This window comes from Sebastes fasciatus, chromosome 15 (genome assembly GCF_043250625.1).
Source record: "Sebastes fasciatus isolate fSebFas1 chromosome 15, fSebFas1.pri, whole genome shotgun sequence".
NCBI lineage: Eukaryota > Metazoa > Chordata > Actinopteri > Perciformes > Sebastidae > Sebastes > Sebastes fasciatus.
This window is the reverse complement of record NC_133809.1, coordinates 17,117,333-17,136,421: the sequence shown is the minus strand read 5'-3', so window position 1 is coordinate 17,136,421 and position 19,089 is coordinate 17,117,333. Positions and strand designations below refer to the sequence as shown.

Here is a 19,089-nt window from a genome sequence, read left to right as displayed (position 1 = left end):
ACAGACAGTGAAGGTGATCTATTGACTGTATATGAACATCATACCAGCAAGATTACTACAGTTTCCATGTCTAGACATCTGTAGAATATGTCACAGACAGTAGCTTGGTCTCCAGGGCCGGAGTCTCTACTGTACTCTGCTCCGCTGCTCCTCTGCCTGCTTGCCTTCAGTCACAGACCACGTGCGTTCTTGCGCGCTCACTACACACTGCAGAAGACTTCGTAGCTCTGAGAATATCTAGTGAGTGGACGTTTGTGCAGAAATAACTGCTGCAGCTCCTCCAGATCAACAGAGGTTTTCTGTGTCTTGTGAAGTGATGGGGCTCCGCTGCAAGGAACGTTATCGTCTCCGACCGGGTGCCGGTGTCTCCCTCCGGCCGCGGTCGGAGACGATAACGTTTCTCTCCCTGCTTCAGCCCCGGAGGCTGAAGCAGGAAAAGCCAACACTAGGATCAGCATTGATTCATGGAGAGACCTTTGTCTGGTCAGCTAACATTACTGCCAAGCAGGTGAAATATAGAGTGATATTGTGGTTTTAGCTGACGTGTGTCGCCTCACTGTTTTGAGCGATGCTCGTTCATGTCTATTTTGAGTGAGCAAGCGTGAGCCCGACGCTGACTTTCGTTGACTTAACGGCCACAGGTGTCGCTGTTAACAAGCAATTCTGAAAGTTACAAACAGTCCCTTTAGATTATTAAATATAATTATACTAAACCTTATAATTTCCAGAATACCATAATTTGACATGCTGCTTCGTTTCCGACTGTCACTCATCTTGTCTGCTATATCCTATCATTCTGCCTTGAATTAAGTAAAGAAAGAAAAAAAAAGGCTTTCGGACGGAAGCCGGCTCTTATCGTTCACTTACAAGAGCCGGCTCTTTGAACCGGCTCGTTCGCGACCAACACATCACTACTCCCTTAGCAACCAGCATGGCAACCAGACGCTCCTGCCTAGTGGACACACACTGATGAACAAACATTGCTGAGCTCAGATGAGTTTGTTTGAGCAGCTGGTTTTATGTAATTCGTCGTGAAAAAATAGTATTAATATTGTCTGTCATGCAAGGTTGAATTTGCTAACCGCTCCAGTATCTGCGTTATCTAGCTAGCTTAGTTAGTTAGAGTAACTTTAGAGGCTAGTGAAGTTAGCATGAATGTGAGGCGACATTTATTATTTGTGTGTTTTGCTCACTTACTAACCTCAGCTATTTATCTGGCAGCCTAGTTGTCATGGCTTTTTCTTTACTCTCCCAAACAAACAGACAATTAGTAGAATAAAGCAGGATATATATAGTAAGGGCAAATTAAAGACTACTTAAAGTTATCTCAGTAAATTCCTACACAGAAAAGTGATGACACAGAGTGAGAAACAGACTCACCGCGGGGACGAGGAGGTGGTCAAAGAACTGGTGAGTATGAAATTCACATTCATCTGGCTAATGATAATGTTTATATCCAGTTTTAATACTTGTAACAGCTTCCAACAACTGAATTCCTCAGATGCAATATTGCAATACAGTGTGTGTGTGTATATATATATATATATATATATATATATATATATATATCTGTATATATATATATATATATATATATATATACATGTATATATATATGTATATATACACACTCACCGGCCACTTTATTAGGTACACCTTGCTAGTACTGATGGTCTTCTGCTGCTGTAGCCCATCTGCTTCAAGGTTGGACGTGTTGTGCGTTCAGAGATGGTATTCTGCATACCTTGGTTGTAAGGAGTGGTTATCTGAGTTACTGTTGCCTTTCTATCATCTCAAACCACTGTGCCGATTCTCCTCTGACCTCTGACATCAACAAGGCATTTTCGTCCACACAACTGCCGCTCACTGGATATTTTCTCTTGTTCGGACCATTCTCTGTAAACCCTAGAGATGGTTGTGTGTGAAAATCCCAGTAGATCAGCAGTTTTTGAAATACTCAGACCAGCCCGTCTGGCACCAACAACCATGCCAGGCTCAAAGTCACTTAAATCCCCTTTCTGCCCCATTCTGATGCTCGGTTTAAACTTCAGCAAGTCGTCTTCACCACATCTAGATGCCTAAATGCATTGAGTTGCTGCCATGTGATTGGCTGATTAGCTATTTGTGTTGCCTAATAAAGTGGCCGGTGAGTGTATGTGTATGTATATATATATATATACATACACATAAAACTGAAATATTATGATACAATGGTATATATACAGTATATATATATGTATGTATATACACATATATACATACATATATATACGTATATATATGCATATATATATATATATATATATATATATACATTTTTCTTCATTTATTATTTTCACTGCCTTATCATTTTCTTTCCAAATTATGATTCACATGAATATATTTCTCAACAGTGCATGGCCAATGGAGTGTCCTATGAAAAAATTGCACAAGAAGGGAGCAACGTCAGCTCCCTGGAGATCTTCTTCTCTGGTTTTCCCCGCATGGTTGGGCTTTCCTTCTTCCCGAGGCTCTGCCAGCTGACCATATTGGGCCAGGATATAAAACACATTGAGGGACTTGAGTTCTGTCCTCTGCTTCAGGAGCTCTGGGTAGTCCAGTGCCACCTGACAGTAAGTTTGTTAAGATTTCTAACAATCAACACTGGTACTGCTGAAAACAATAATACAGAATGTAAAGCCTTGAATCATTACAGACCACTATGGCTTTTACTGGGAGTGATTGCAACTTATTGTGTTTTATTGCAGAGGTTCTTAAACCTTAAAACACACTGTAATGACATTTTCTTCTTGCTGTGGCATCTAATGACAACAAGTCTTGCATGCATGGACCACCATTTATGGATCACAACCCATAGTTTAAGCAAGACCGTATCCTGAATTGTACAACAAATGTCATATATATTAAACAATAATGTGTCTCATCTTATTTTTCAGGGAATATCTGGACTGCAGAATTGTCTACAACTAGAGAAACTTTACCTTTATGATAATCAGATCTGTGAAATGGAGGATTTAAATTTGCAGATCAACCTAGAAGTCTTGTGGCTCAACAACAACTGCATAACTGAGATACAGGTTTGAACTGTAAAGTATGAATCCGTCTATCTATCTATCTATCTATCTATCTATCTATCTATCTATCTATCTATCTATCTATCTATCTATCTATCTATCTATCTATCTATTTTGACCAGTTGTCTGTTATGTGTGTGTTTTTTCTTCTAAAGGGCTTGGACTTTCTTCAAAACCTCAAAGAACTAAACCTTGCTGACAACAATATTGAAAAGATTGGTAGGTTTTTAGATTCTGTTGTATTTTTGTGCCAAGTTTTATTGCGATTCAGTGGGCTGTTTGGAAAAAATTATAATAATCAAATACTTTGTAACTTCTTTTAAGGGCATAGCCTTGATCCTAATGTCAGCCTTCAGAATCTTAATCTGTCGGGGAACAAGATCAGCTCCTTTAAGGTAAGAACAGTCTTTGACATTCTTCTGTAAAAAGTTTTCCTGCTTATTCGTAAAACCTTATTCAAATCCTTGGTCTGATAAGGGCTATTCTAAATTCTTTTGACTTGTCAGGTCAGATTTTCAATCAATTATACAATGGGCTGGCTGCACAAGACCTTCAATAAGGTATTGAGCAGCATAATTAAAATTTATGCCATTCAGGATTCAATGATATACATTCATGACTGCATCTATTAAAAAAAAAAAAAGACTACTTAAGATTTTTGCGATATTCGGATTTGTGTTCAGTCAGTAATACATTTTAGACATATACTGTAGCATTTATACTGAGTCATTGTCTTGTTCAAGGTCAATCTAACAGGAACGTTTTGTGGTTATACAGTAGCTTTGATTAGATGTTTAACACCTCAATCATATTTCTGCAATCCACCTTTTGCCTTAACCCAGCTAGTTTTTAAGGAATACAATCCTTGTCATTCACTGCACTGGGAGCCCAGTATATTGCAACTACTGTGGAATCAAAGAAAACCTCTTTGCTCCTTTGTCATTACAAAGTGGGATTTATTTTCTACTTGTGCAGCAAGTATGGAGGGGAAACTTCCAACCAGACAGTTCATTTAGCACTATCCACATGTGTAATATTTCTTTTTTACCATGAAGTAGAAGTTGCCATACATTTGATTTGTATATATAATGTCTTCTGTGTATTTTGGGCACAACCTGAGCCTTAGAATGAAGAGAAACCCTATCAGTGAACTAGCCTGTGTGTTCTGGTGTTGTTATCGGTCTAACAGGAGCTCACCCTCCTCGCCCGCTTACCCCATCTGAGAGAACTGGCACTGAAGGACCCCACGTCAACCCCAAACCCAGTGTGTCTGCTGTGTAACTACGCCACACACGTTCTTTACCACATGCCAGGCCTCCAGCGACTTGACACCTACGACGTCATGAGCAAGCAAGTCAAGGAAGCAGCCGAGGTATTTAGAAGACCAGCAGGACTATTACTACTACTACTACTACTACTAATAATAATAATAATAAATAATTAAATAAATGAATAATATAAATTAACACTCCAGATTCCCAACTATCTTTGGAAGCCTTATTGAGATATTGAGTAATATAAAATTAGGTTTTGTAGGTTTGAACAATGGCTGTCTATATAAAAAGTATGTAATACTCTTGTTAATTGTTGTATCTGTGCATTTTGTTTGCCTTTTTTTCCTTTTTAGTCCACAGTAATGAAGAAAATGATGTACTACAACATGCGTATACGTACTGCTCAGAGGAACCTGGCAGAGATTCGGCTCAGTCTGATAGAGAGGAAGAGAACTATGTTACAGTTGCCTGAAGAATGCATCAAAACACTCAACCATGCCCTCAAGAGTGTATGTACAATCTTTGAAACATTTCTGAAATTATTTTTATCAGCTATAACAAGAGAACTGTTATTTAATCTACAGCTTCAGGTTGCTGATATTGTATGTAAAGAGAGCTGTTTTCATTTGGATGCATACAGCTTGAACGTGAGCTCTCCAAGGTGCCGGCTGGTTGTAAGAAGTCTGCCTGCACGTTGGAGGACGAATCGACACACCTGGTTGAAGGTTCAACTGACAGAGGTTACCCAACCACTGACATCAGTCGCGATCCCGCCATGGATCACAAAATACACAGCAAGATTGAAGCACTGAGGGAGAGACTGGTGCTGTGGACGAGGAGGCTGGATGAGTCTGTATATCTCAATACAATACAAAGATAATTTTACACTGCTTTTTAGAATTTAGCCTCATACATTTTACTACATTCAAGCACCTGATTAAAGAAACCGCCCTTCTTCCCTCTTCTGTATTCAGGATTGAAGCCTGGTATGAGCGGAGTTTGACGCAAGCCGCAAACATGAAGGAATATACCATCCAGTTTCTGTTGATGGAGCTAGAAAGTGTTGGAAATATTCGTTTGGAAGAGGGCTCCTCCACGGACCCTTGGTACGTACTTGGCATTTTTAAATATAATTACAACCATCATGAAGTTCAGAGGACAAATCAGAAGACTTTCCTTAACTCATAGTCTCTATATTCTGTGCCCAACAGGTTTACTTCCTGTTGCGACCTCCTGCATTCCCGCTTCTCTCATTCAGACTTTAAGGTTCACAGCATCACTGGCATTAAGATCAATAGAGTTATCCGCATCCACAACAGCGCTTTGAGGCTTCGCTTTGAGGACAAACTGCACACCCTTCTAGCCAGCCAAGAGTCTGCTATGTCTTCCCAGTAAGTTAAACTATATTGTAGTGAAATGTGGTGACAATTGAGTTGTTGTTTTTTTTACCAATAATTTACAGGCATTTTAACCTCACTATTGTCATCACTGTAACAGTATCATGACCGTCCTTTGTTAGAATTTGTATCTAATTTAATGTTTTCAAGCAGGAATTACAGACGTCGACTGGAGCACTTGTTCTACGTAGCTGACCCTGAAAAAAATAGTGAGAAGGAAAACATTTTGTGCATTCTAGAGGAAGGCTTCAAAACAGCCAAACAATATGAGGTGTGTATACAACACTCACAATCCCATCACCCAGAATTTATTTCTCTGAGCATTGAGAGAAATATTAAAACTAGTAAATCATGGATTAGTCACTCACTACTTTATTTGTATACATAACACAATGAAGAGCATTTTAAAAAATTAATTTCTATAAGTTATGTTTGTTTATCAAGCAGAATGCAATGACTACCAGAAGGAGAGGAAAGTTAAATTGTGACTTATTATTAAAGCCTTAGTTGGGAATGGTCCCCCTTTTGTGTACAGAAATAACTACATGAGTGTTATGCAACAGAACAGGATCTGTAATGTCTTATCTGGTTTTCACATAAACTCCAAATCATGCTGACTTTTACCATGTCGACTTTGATCTAGGCCTCAGATAGAGAGGGTGCTATACCTTTATCCAACAGCCTGAGTGTGACGGAACAGCCCAGAATTGAACACGCACTGCGAAGCGATTCCAGTACAGACACAATCCCCTTCAGGCACGGTGAGCTAGTTTTTCTCATAGTATTATATTCTTCTTAGCTGTGGCTATTGTTTTTTTTTCTAAAATGCTAATGTTTTTTTTCCTGTAGGTCAGATTATCGTTTCCAAAGTGTTTGTCGGCCAAAGCGCGCCTATCCAAGAGGGAGACCCGTTGGACAGAAGCAGATATCCCAGAGTTTTGTCTGTGTTTCACAATGTGGACTTGAAGCACAGAACTACAATAAGTGAAGGTATGAAAACATGAAAACATGAAAACAATCATTCTTCAGTCAGTATTTGTAAAATATTATTGCAGCTCTGTGTTTTTTTCATTCAGAGAGACCCCGCTCCACCAAAACACACACTGGTCCTGAGTGCAGTCCCAGACGAAGACAATGGTTTGTGTTTGACCATGAGCTTGTCCTGCCTGAGTACGTCATTTATTTTGAATACAACACCACCAAGGTAATTAATCCATTGGTTTTCTGCATAACTCTTCAGTGCAGGCAGCTGAATGTTAGATTGTTCCGAGCCAAATTGGACACCCCCATTGTGCTGCAAATCAACATACTGTATGCAGCCTGCCTTGAAGAACTAATTTTAACTTGAGCAAGAATCACAATAGTAAAAAAAATTGCTCAGTCATGCTGAGCTCTCACGTCAAAATTCAGTGGAAGGGCTTCAAACCAAAACTCAAAGATGATTAAAAATCATCTGGATTTTTTTTTTGTCTCTCGCCTAGTTGCATAGTTGTTTTACAAGTCTTGATTTTATTTTAACACCCATTACAAGTCAATAATTATGTACCTACCGGGCAATTCATATGCCTTTTGATATGTCACAGGATCAGGAACAACCACACAGCACAGGAGAAGATAGTCCGTCCAACGATATCATCCTAGACAGGGAGGTCCTCAACATGGAGCCTGTGCTGAAACCGCAGCCCAAGTTGTTGAGCTTGGATGACAAAATTCTGCTTCATGTGGCCAGAGCCAATGTCCTCAGTCAAATCACTGTAAGTATTCTGGCTTTCCAAATGACAACTTGAGTTTTGAAGCCATTTCATTTCACACTCAACGATAATCCTCAATGTGTTGAACCTCCAGGTGCTGAACCTTCATGGCAACAGTCTGAGTAAAATAAAGGAGATTTCCCGCCTCACAGCTCTGCGGCATCTTACCATCAGCTTCAATGAGTTCACACATCTGGATGACATTTCTCACATGGTGAAAGACACAATAGAAAGTATTATGATTGAGTTTAAAGGAATACTTCACCTTTAAAATGACCATTTGTATATCAATTACTCACTCCGTGTTTCCTTGAATTCTTGAAGAAAACTTTGTTTTTCTGACATGCCTCCACGGTGAATGAAGAATTAAAAAATGGAGAAAGTTTTGATGAATTGAAGTAAATTAAGGCGGCATTGAACAGCAGCTAAACTGTATCAAAACATCCGTTTACAAACTCTCATGCAACTCGTGCAGTATAATCAAAGTCTCATTTATCCAGTCGTATACTCAGTACTTCCCAAACACATGCATCTCCGCTAAAACCTTACTATTTAAAACCCTTCGGACTCGTCCCGACTTGCAGAGACGAGTAACCGATGCGTTTTTAAAATAGTAAGCATACGACTAAATAAATGAGACTTGGATTATACTGCAAGAGTTGTGTGAGGGTTTGTAAACAGATTTTGATATAGTTTTGCTGTTGTTAAACGCGGCCTCCATTTACTTCAATTCATCAAGACTTCAGTGTGTCTGAAGTCATAAGAAAGCAGCATTTTCATAATAACCTGCCTCTGTAATATGAATGAAATTTGATAGTAAATAATACAGAGAGACTGTGTTGTGGCATAAGCATTTAACATCTATTGTCTCTGTTACCTAAATCATAGCCCAACCTGGAGTTTCTGGACGCTAGCTATAATCGCCTAGAGACCCTGGAAGGGCTGAGGAGGTTGGGACAGCTCAAACAGCTCGACCTGCGCTGGAACAAGTTGACCAAGGTCAGAGAGGATACGGCTGTGCTGAGAAAACACACGCCTGCTCTGCTGAAGCTCGACACCCGATACAACCCCTGGAACAGGGTGCGTGCTGTTATCAAATATAATCTAATCAAATATTAAATATGTGGTACAAGGAACAATGAGGAGGTATACAGTGAAGCTGTGTTCCTTTTTTCAGTCCGAAGCAGTCAGAGCGACCATACTGGGCCGTCTAACAACCCTCACACACCTGGACGATATGATGGTAGCAGAGGAGGAGGCTGCTTATGCTGTTCAGATGGCTGCTGGATCTAAAATTAACCAGGTTAAGATCTTACAGATATTGTTGGTTGCTGTTTTTTGTAAATATGAATGTTGATTTATTGCGTAAATATAAGTATTAACGGACGCAGTACAGTATTTGAACATCTACCTGTATATTTCAGGATGCACTGTAATTCAATCAGACCTGTTGACTCTGTGCTCGCAGGCGTCTCTTCTGGCTCACTCACGCACCAACAGCGACCGTCCCCGCAGTCTCAGCCTGCTGTCAACAGCCCAGCTCCTATGTCCTCTCAGTCCTGCACCCTGGGCCGTCAACCGAGAACTGGAGCCAGACTGGACTGCAAAGGTGAGCATGTGGGTTTCTCCCTAAAGGGGAGTGACCAGGCTGCATGATGTTGATACTGTGGCAAATGTGAAGTTAAATTGTAATACACGATTAACAACTGTAATAATTTATAAATTTTGTATGTGGTTGTCCTAAATATTGACTAGATCACTGCCCTGAACCTTGACAGCCAGAGGATTTCCAAACTGATCAATCTGAATAAGCTGGTCAACCTTCGCTGGGCGTCCTTTAATGATAACGACATTTCTAAAGTGGAGGGTCTTGACAGCTGCTTGAAGCTGGAGGAGCTTTCCCTCAACAACAACAGCATAAGCACTCTCAATGGTTAGTCACACGGCCAACTTGACAATGAAGATGGAATTACACCATTAAAGGGTAACTTCAGTATTTTTCAACCTGGAAATTGGTCCAGTATTGAGGGATAACGCTGAAACTGGCAGTCAGGAAACGAGCTGAGAGGGCAATTGCGCAACGTCAATGTGACGTAACGTTAAAAGTGCCACTGACAGGCTCAGATTGTTATTATAGCCTTTTATACCTTTCACTTGATCTGGTCTGTTTGTTATTGTGTCCAAGTCCCGCTCAAGGAGAAGTCTCGTTATGAAATCTGAATATCCGTATACTCTGGCCATCAAATTCAAAGACCTCATCCACATTGTCGAAATCATCTAAATAAGTCTTTTAGATAACACTAAGCTATGCTTTGTCTGTACTCCAACACAACAAACTCTACCCGGCTGGCACTTGCGTTTCCACCATGGATGTATTCCACTATATTCCACCGTCGTCTTGTTGACACGTCACTTCGCCAGATTTCAGAACAAGACTTCTCCTTGAGCGAGACTCTTTCCATAATGTCAGACACTTATAATACTAATCAGAGCCTGTCAAAGCAAAAACAAGCACTTTTAGTGGACATAATGACGGTGCCAGCTTGCCCAATAGCACCATATTACAGCCCTCGAGCAGCTGCCGTCTACAGCGCTCTCCCTCAATACTGGACCAGTTACAGGAATTGTTGTCCCTATTAGTCAGTAAGACACAAAAACATGGGAAAATAGGGTCCAGGTTAAAAAATACTAAAATGTTACCCTTTAACATATACCTAAGAAATAAGTTGCTTCTTCTTCAAGTCTTGTACCTTAGATCCATAGCACAGTAGCAATCATTATTTCTGTCTGTCTTTCCCCTCTGTTTCTTCAGGCCTGACAAAACTGCATTGCCTAAATAAACTGAGTCTAGATGGGAATCAACTGTCTAGTCTGGATGCCTCAGTCCTGGACCAGCTGCCTAACCTGTCCTTTATGTCTGTGGAGAACAACTGCATCAGCTCCCTGCATGGCATCCAGAGAGCTCGCTCCCTTCTTGAGCTCTGCATTGGCAACAACCAAATTTCTACATCACGAGACATCTACTATCTGAAGGCAAGCGGGAGAGAAATAAGGACAGCAGGTTTCAGATTTTCCCACCATTTTCCAAGTGTGTTGTCTGACGCTCCTCTCTCTTTTCAGGGATTGACAAACCTCATCATTCTGGATCTTTATGGGAATCCTTTAGTGGAGAAACTGGAAAACTATCGGATTTATGTGGTTTTCCACCTACCCTCCCTGAAAGCTCTGGATGGCATTGCAGTGGTATGTAGCAACAACGGCAACCAGTTTCAGATATTGTAGTGATGATGACATCATTTTATCCAGTGTTTTGTATTTGCTGTTGTTTTCTCTAGGAGGCAACTGAGTGTGAAAGTGCAAAGGATATGTTTGGAGGAAGATTAACCCCTGACATGGTAGCAGAGAAGCTGGGCCACTCAAACTACACAGACATCACTTACCTCACCCTGCAGTCCTGCTCCATTAGGTAATAGCTTGGCTATACACACATAAACACTACACACGTCCAAAAATCAGCATGATTATAGGGATTTACTTATGTTGAAAGACAAGGCTAATTAAATGGATTTTTTCCCCCCCACAGGACGGTTGATCTGTCTCCAGCAGACCTGTTCTGTGGCCTGCGCAGTGTCAACTTAGACCACAACAACCTCACCTCTTTCTCAGGCCTCATTTACCTGCCCAACATCAAAGTACGAATTACACTGAATGTCAACAAGCGACGATATGCTTCCTGAGCCGTGGACAAATAAATCATTTCCAGTGTCTTCTTTACAGGCTCTGTGTCTGAACAACAACCACATTGAGTCCATCCTGCCCAGACAGAAGACTCAGGCTCTTCTGACAAACAGACAGATACTGTACAGCAAAGTCCACTCCAGCGGTTACGGCCAACAAAGCCCATCCAAAGTCAAAGGGTAACAAACTTTTATGGCCATTTTCAAAGGGGTCCCTTGACCTCTGACCTCAAGATATGTGAATAAAAATGGGTTCTATGGGTACCCACAAGTCTCCCCTTTACAGACATGCCCACTTTATGATAATCACATGCAGTTTGGGGCAAGTCATAGTCAAGTCAGCACACTGACACACTGACAGCTGTTGGGCTGCAGTTTGCCATGTTATGATTTGAGCATATTTTTACCTGTGAGGGTTTCTGGACAATATTTGTCATTGTTTTGTGTTGTTAATTGATTTCCAATAATAAATATATACATACATTTGCTTAAAGCAAGTATATTTGAGTATTAAATACCTGACAAATCTCCCTTTAAGGGACATTTTGAACAGATAAAAAATGTGTGATTAATTTGCGATTAACCCCAATTAACTATGGACAATCATGCAATTAATCGTGATTAAATATTTCAATCGATTGACAGCCCTAATTCTTACATTTTAGAGTGTGAAGTATGAACTTCAATTGAACATGTAGACTGTAACCATTAGGGGGCAGCACTGACCATCCAATGTAAGAACTGTCACTTGACAGTTTTATCAGATTTTTGTCACAGTTTTCGCCTATAAACCCTAATAAAATATGATTCAAAATAATCATATCTATTCTCTCTCTCTCTCTTGAGATATTATCCCTAAAATATACTAAATATTTAAATCTTGGTTGATATATTTAAAATGTCCGTATATTGTGGGAATAATGATATGATCTTCCAATCACATTTTCCTTTTATAGAGACATAAGCAGTGCTGTGACAGGAGATGGTTTAGTGATTGCCTTTAGGTGGTCTGCGTCTGTGAGGTCTGACCAGTTAAATGAGGCAGCAGGAGGGAGAAAGAGATGTTCATTTAACCACAGAGGTTGCAAACTGTCCTTCTGTGTGACTTTGTTTAAGGGAAACTGGGCCCATTGGCAGTCTGGAGCCACTGATGGGCAGCCTGGAGGTGCTGCATTTGAGTCACAATGGCATCTCCAATATGGCCAATCTGCAGCTCAGCAGGCTCACCAATCTTAAAGCACTCTTCCTTCAAGGTATGTATGGTTGGCGTGCCACCCCTCCTTCACAATGCCCGTTGAAAGGGCAGTGTATAGAGCCTGTGAAAAGGCAAGCGCTGAGAGCAAAGTCTCCCATAGACTGGCCAGGTGGGAGATGAGACCTGAAGAAAAGAAAGACTGACTTTCTTTTCAACTGCTTTTGATGGCTTTTGATTGAGTTTATCTTTGTCAGAGTGATTTGTCCCACAAAGCCGACCTCACTTATCCATTCTTCCTTTTTTGCCTAGAAACCTTTCGTAGCTGTCTCGTATCTGTAATTTCACTGCCTTTTACACCAGGAGCACCCAACAAATGTTTACTTTAAACGCTGCCTTTTATATTGTTTAAGCCAGTCATTCCCAAAGACTGGGTCGGGATCCACAGGTGGGTCGCTGGAGATTTTATTAGGTTCGCCAAATAAATTTGCTGAATTTCTTCCCGTCCTTTATTTAACATCTGCAGTACACCTTTGAGCCTCATACTTTGAGCCTGAATGTTGGTATTGTTCTGATAATTTTAGCCTACTTATAACACTGAATCTAATATGAAAGGCTTGCGTAAAAACAAGAGCCTGTTGACTCAGCCTAAATGCATTTATTTGGTCTCCTTTATAAAGTATTTAACATGTGTATATGTTTTCATGTTTTCCTCTTTAAAATGGCTGGTTTACCTATTCAAGATAATGTAAGGCGATGGCGGTAAAAATGGTCAGGAACGTACATTAACGCACAAATTCGCTCTTCTCACGATCCATAGATACGGCCTATTGTGAATTGGGGTGTGATGGTTTGTCATTTTTGAAAAGTGGGTCCCCAGAAAAAAAGTTTGGGAAACACTGGTGTTCAATTTACTCTCTTATTTTATTTATAGAAATATTAGACTATTGTTTGAGATATCATTCCATTGTTTTGATGAGGTTTTCTCTCTCCCTAGGTAATGAGATCAGCCAGGTGGAAGGATTGGAGGGGCTTCACCAGCTCAGAGAGCTTGTGTTAGACAAGAACCGGATCAAAGCTCTGGCCGACAACTCTTTCATAGCCCAGAACGTCCTGCTAGAACTGCACCTAGCGGAGAACCGGATCCGGGAGCTCAACCATCTAGATCCTTTGACTGAGCTCCGTAAGCTCTTTCTTGGCATGAACAAGCTGCAGGTATTCTCCTCGAGCAGCGGTCGTCTCCACACACGCTGAATTTTTTAATGTTTATATTCAGATTTTTAATAAAACGACATATTCAGGTTTTCATTGAAACTGCCTTAATGACTCACGCCACAGTGATTTCCTGAGGTGACCACCAAGGTCACGGTGAGCTTTTGTGCAGTCTTTGATTTACCACCAGATTTTACTGATTGGTTTATTTGAAAAATGTGTCAGATGTTTAAGAATGTATTTTATTCAGCGTGCAGCAGTATTACTTTTCCCTGCATTTGCAAAGTAAGACATGAAGTATAGTAATCATGAATCATTACCACCCCACTGCGGCATGCGAGGGGTAGCATTAAGGAGAATCAAGTTTGATTGAAGGTCACGGCCGTGTGTATGAAGAAAGAGGGGAACAATCAGGACAACGTGTAATCAGCTTCTCAGTCTGCATCTGCTTCTCACCCAGGGCGAGTGATTTGCACTTTTGTTGCCTGTTCCTTCTTCCCTTCACATCCTTAATGTTTCCATGCATTCAATTAAGACATAAAATACAGCAATCATCCCAGCGCAACAGTTCTCACAGTGGGGGACGTCTTTGAATCACAGCCAAGTGCGACCATAAACCTGGGAATGGGAGAAAACACCCCCATGCCCTGTTGCGTGCCTAAACTCTCATGAGATTAATGAGAGATCACACATGTAATCTCTCCCATCAGCTGCTTCCATCCTGCCCACACCAAAAATTATGAAAGGTTCAGCTCTGATGCAAATCTCTCCGTTATCAACACACAGTAGGCTGCAACCAGTGGGAAAGAAAAGTGACATGAGGTGGTAGTGAATGAGAAAGATAATCTTTGTTTCTTTGCTTTTTCCAGGACGTCACAGAGCTTGACAAACTGGAAGTTCTCCCTTCGCTGACGGAGCTCTCTGTGGTTGGCAATCCTGTAAGTGTTTTGCATTAAATACAATAAGGTGATGTCAAAAAAAATATTATTCAAGTTTGTTTTCTTATTAAGAGCTTTGCCCAGTGATGCGAATCTACTAGCTGTCAGTCACAGGTCACTTTGAACTCTCTCACTCGCAAACAAATTATCAAAAGCACGCTCACAGGCTCAATTTCTCACTTGCACAATCCAAAACAATATCCCAGTGTAACTCTATGCTTCCAAATTAAGAGATTACATGATGGGCCATCTGCTGTGCCTCAAACTGGCCGGCATCAGAGACAAATCCGTTGACCAAATGGCAGGGCGCTATTGGCCCGGTTACATCACCCATCTGGAGCTCATGGATCAGGCCTGAGCAGAGCCTGCAGCCCAGGGCCTCCCTACTGTCCACAGGGCAATGCTCAGCTGTGGTAGCCTCTATACTACTGGACCCCATCCCCCTTCTCTTCCCATAGGGGGGGTTAATCCTGCCAGGGGGTAGAGGCCAACAGCCACCCTGGAGACAATACCTCCTGCTGTTGACAGCATGAGATCGCTACCTCACCCATGTTCCCTAGACAAAGTCTGTCTCCACTGGACATCCATTGGCACACACTCACAACTTAATCACAGCAGCAGTGTCCTATAGGAACATGAAGTTCTATGACCGGACAGGCTGAACTTGTACCCTCAGCTGGGAGCTATCTGCTGCTGTCAGCTGGGTCACTGGCATAGCTGTTAGGAACATGATAACTTCATTGGGACCCACATAGCATCATATTTAAACCAGATGTCTCGGGGAAAGCTTCACTGATGCTCCACAGTTAAAATGGCTGGACTCTGTAATTTATCACTGGGTTGTTTTATCAAACAGGTGCTTTTTTTTTCTTCTTCCAGGTGGCCAAACATTCTCTCCACAGACCAGCGATAGTGCTGCGTCTGTCCCAGTTGCAGGTCCTGGATGGAGTGACGGTCACCCTGGAGGAAAGGACCAGGGCTGAACTCTTCAGTGTCGATCCATCAGTGAGCACTGCAGACAGCATGCATACTTAACACACATACTGTATATACACATACATACCGTGTTGTAGCTACCATTGAGACACAAAAGTATTTGTAGTATTGCAGTATTACATTTTTTGTTTCTACTACTTTAAGGACAACAAAATAATAAATAAACAAAGGCTTCAGCATGTATCCCCCATAATTCTATTCCTGGCAGTGTTGAGAAGTCTATGAAACACAATTTAGACGTTCAGGTTGCGACATAACATCAGGCCTTTCTCATTTCCCAGTTTGTACATCCTCAATTCCTTTCCCCGCCTTCTCTCCTCGCGTCTTAGTCTCACCCACGGGAGATGCGAGCAGAGGAACCGAGGAAGAGACACGAGGAGAGAGGAGTCAAGGCAACAGGCATTTAACAAATAAGACATCCTTGCTTCAGGGCCATCATTTTTAAGGGACGTCAATTAAATACGAGGTGGCACAGCTGCATTAGCTGTCCATTGTTTTATTTTATGATCTCTGTCAGATGAGCATAACGGTGTTCATGGCAACTTATATATTCATAACGTGGAATAATGTTTTTTTATTTAACACGTGTCTGGATATATATATATATATATATATACAAAGGAACAGTTACATTTGTAGAGTCCTGCCATGGTTTGAGATTATTCCAGCTTTGTGTTTACGCCTCTTTTATATGTTGTGGATGCTGAAAACACTTCCGCAAAGGATACACTGGTGTATCCTCGCTTATAGCTCCTCCGGCAAGCATCCTCGCTCCTAGCTCCTAGCTCCTCGTTCCTCGAGATGCATTTGAGGAATTGGGATGTCCTTCAAGATGGTTTGCTGAGATCGAGGAGAGCATTGGAGGGACCTCGGTTTATAACATGTTTGTGGGCTTAGTAATAAGGTTAGTTTGCAGTAAAGGAATATTTCATTCCAACACTCTCTCACTCTACTTCCCTCTTTGTATGAACTACATATGAACAAAAACCTTGTCTGTGTTAAAAGTTCATAATCAGCTAAGTCCATCTGAAAGAGTCAAAATGTCAACAACCAAATCGCAGCCACCAAAAAAAATGGAAAAGCCTGGATCAAACTCTTTCAGTCTGACTGATTTGATGTTCATGTAATGAGAGACCAGGGCTGTAATTCTCCTGCAGCTCTGAATTAAAAGCAGCCTAAGCCTGCTGGCATCATCCTGCTGATTAGATGAAATGTGCCCGGCCGATAATGCACCAGTGGATTTACCCCCTATTAGCCAGGTCAACGCGACCCCCTCTGCTTGTTAATCGTAGATGTGGACAGAGCAGAGATCCTGGGTTTTCTCATTAAAAACACAAACTCGAACCTCCCCCTATTGACTCTCAAAGCTGCCATCTCGGTTGTCACTGTCAATTTATGCCTGGGCCTCTGCTTTTGTTTGAATTTGAACATTGTTATTGATGAGTAAAAATTACTATTCCCCTATAAGATGCTTATATATGTGGAACAATAAGCAATCTAATCACCGATCCCCTGACAAGTGTGTAGGAAGCAGTGGTCATAGGAAGGTAGAGAAACTGTTTAGGATGCAAAGACATTGAGTTGGCCTTGAAGTCACACATTATCTGAGTATCTGCTTACTGGATGTTTTTTAATCCTGTCCTGGAGTCTTTCTTCTGTATTCCTTATGCTCTCTATTTAATATTTCTCTTAAAGCTGTGCTCCCAATGCTCTGGAGCTTCTCTTCCTACCACTGAAATAAACCTACCTGGACTGCTACCCCTCATGCCTCGAAACACCCCTCTCAGAGGAATGCCTATAAGTGGCGGACTACAGACCTTCATGCACGGGCACGACATCCTACCGAGTAGCATGGACGAGGCCCAATCTCTTCACACATACAAGCGTGAGTGTGACATTTATCCTCTTGAAGATCATTAGTTTCTTGATGAATATGATTGTGAGTAACAACAAACTTTAAATCAACACAAACTGTCTGTTCTTTAAGTTCTAATACAGTAAAAAGGGTTCACTTTCTTCACCACTAGTTTGACACTCGGATCCTTTTTTCTAGCTCTCTAACCCAACACCCTTGTATTAATCCCCAATTCAGACAAGAAGCAAAGGCACGGTAATGCTGTTCGTAGCGGCCAAGCTGACATTACCTTTAGAAACATTCGAAGAACAGGAAGCAACCTGCCCAACACAGGCCTCCTTCATGATGGGAACAGAGTCATCATCACGTATCCCAGCCAGGAGCAAGACAGCAGGTTGGCAAATCGAAAATTTAGAGATATGATTATGCTTCTTTAAAATGAGAGACATCTGTTTAAAGGTACAGTGTGTAGGATTTGGCGACATCTAGTAGTGAGGTTGCAGATTGCAACCAACTGGGTACCCCTCTGCTCACTCCTCCCTTTCTTAGACTGCGGTAACGTGAGCAAAACCGTGGTAACGCTGTTTGCTTCGCTCAGAGGTCATCCTTACCATAATAACACTACTTTAGGAGGCTGGCGGTACCACGGTTTTGCACTCTGAGGCTCACGTTACAGAAGTTTCACGAGCATGTACGGTGGCCTTCAGGTAACTTAAAAATGTGAAAGTCTCTCTCTAGAGCCAGTGTTTGGTTTGTCCGTACTGTAGAGATCCGTTCCCTGTGTAGATATGAAGGGCTCATTCTAAGCTAATGGAAACACAACGATTCTTAGATTCAGATAATTATACACTAATGAAAACAGTTACGAATATTAAATTCCATTTCTGCTAATAGATCCCCTGAAATGTTACACACTGGTCCTTTAAAATATAATAAAATACATGTTGACTTTTTACTCGTACTTGTTATTTTCCAGATTTCCAAACGGTGGCAAACCTCCATCCATGTAACGGCCAGAAGAGGCGGAGCGCACACCGGTGAAAGGTGAAACAAAGATGGACACATGTGACAGCCATGACTGTGGTGTGGTTTTATATCATAGTATTTTAGGACATCATATCTTGAAGGTGGTGTTTCTGAAAGTGTTCCTTATGAGTATTTGCATTCATTTGCATATTTAAAGAGGAAAAAAATCTGAACATAGTGCAATTCAAGTGCCTTTAGTTTTTTGGACATGGCAATAAATAATGCATTTATAATGACTGTGACCTTATTTTTTATCCACATATGTGGCTCACTAACCATGGTAATCTGAGGATGAGAGGTTTTGGTGTCATTTCCACTGCTATCCCATCCTTGGCCCCAAACAAGTGAAAAACACCCACAGATGTAAAACGCTATGTGAGGCTGGCATGCTGGCTTCCACGGGGTCAAATGGATCCCCAACAAGTGGATAATCCAGCTTTAGCACACCTCTCTGTGGACAATAATCTGCAGTCACTCAGATAAAGATGTAATCTTGAACGAGGTCCAAATGGATTGCAGAGATTGTCAGTTTCATCATGTTAGCCTCTTTTTCGAAAAGCCCACCGCAGTTTTGACTAAAAGGCAAATCTTGTGTGTTTGTAGCTGGAAATGAAATGAACCTACTTCACATGATATT

General features: G+C 41.3%; 1 protein-coding gene across 2 annotated transcripts; it reads left to right on the top strand.

The window, feature by feature from the left end:
- The first annotated feature begins 916 nt into the window (after positions 1 to 916).
- lrrc9 (leucine rich repeat containing 9) lies at positions 917 to 18,671 on the top strand. 2 transcript variants are annotated; one of them, XM_074660823.1, is made up of 32 exons: positions 917 to 1,410; positions 2,394 to 2,612; positions 2,937 to 3,077; positions 3,230 to 3,293; positions 3,399 to 3,469; positions 4,264 to 4,446; positions 4,702 to 4,857; positions 4,989 to 5,197; positions 5,323 to 5,454; positions 5,560 to 5,739; positions 5,899 to 6,016; positions 6,389 to 6,506; positions 6,595 to 6,735; positions 6,822 to 6,949; positions 7,329 to 7,499; positions 7,591 to 7,710; positions 8,385 to 8,576; positions 8,674 to 8,799; positions 8,965 to 9,105; positions 9,252 to 9,429; positions 10,309 to 10,529; positions 10,617 to 10,739; positions 10,832 to 10,962; positions 11,080 to 11,188; positions 11,274 to 11,413; positions 12,350 to 12,486; positions 13,423 to 13,640; positions 14,507 to 14,575; positions 15,455 to 15,580; positions 17,267 to 17,456; positions 17,664 to 17,820; positions 18,403 to 18,671. In XM_074660823.1, exons 1-32 carry the CDS (start codon positions 1,354 to 1,356, stop codon positions 18,434 to 18,436), a joined length of 4,500 nt encoding a protein of 1,499 aa, XP_074516924.1. In that variant the 5' UTR covers positions 917 to 1,353; the 3' UTR covers positions 18,437 to 18,671. The 2 variants fall into 2 exon arrangements, with proteins under 2 accessions (XP_074516924.1, XP_074516923.1); XM_074660822.1 differs by having other exon boundaries at positions 5,896 to 6,016.
- Positions 18,672 to 19,089: the final 418 nt, after the last annotated feature.

What these genes read in the sequence shown, in the direction of transcription:
- lrrc9 (XM_074660822.1), top strand. Translation starts at nt 1,354, where the DNA reads ATGACACAGAGTGAGAAACAGACTCACCGCGGGGACGAGGAGGTGGTC. An exon ending in CTGCAGTCCTGCTCCATTAG is followed by an intron (nt 10,963 to 11,079) that starts GTAATAGCTTGG and finishes TCCCCCCCACAG; the next exon opens with GACGGTTGATCTGTCTCCAG. An exon ending in AGCCCATCCAAAGTCAAAGG is followed by an intron (nt 11,414 to 12,349) that starts GTAACAAACTTT and finishes ACTTTGTTTAAG; the next exon opens with GGAAACTGGGCCCATTGGCA.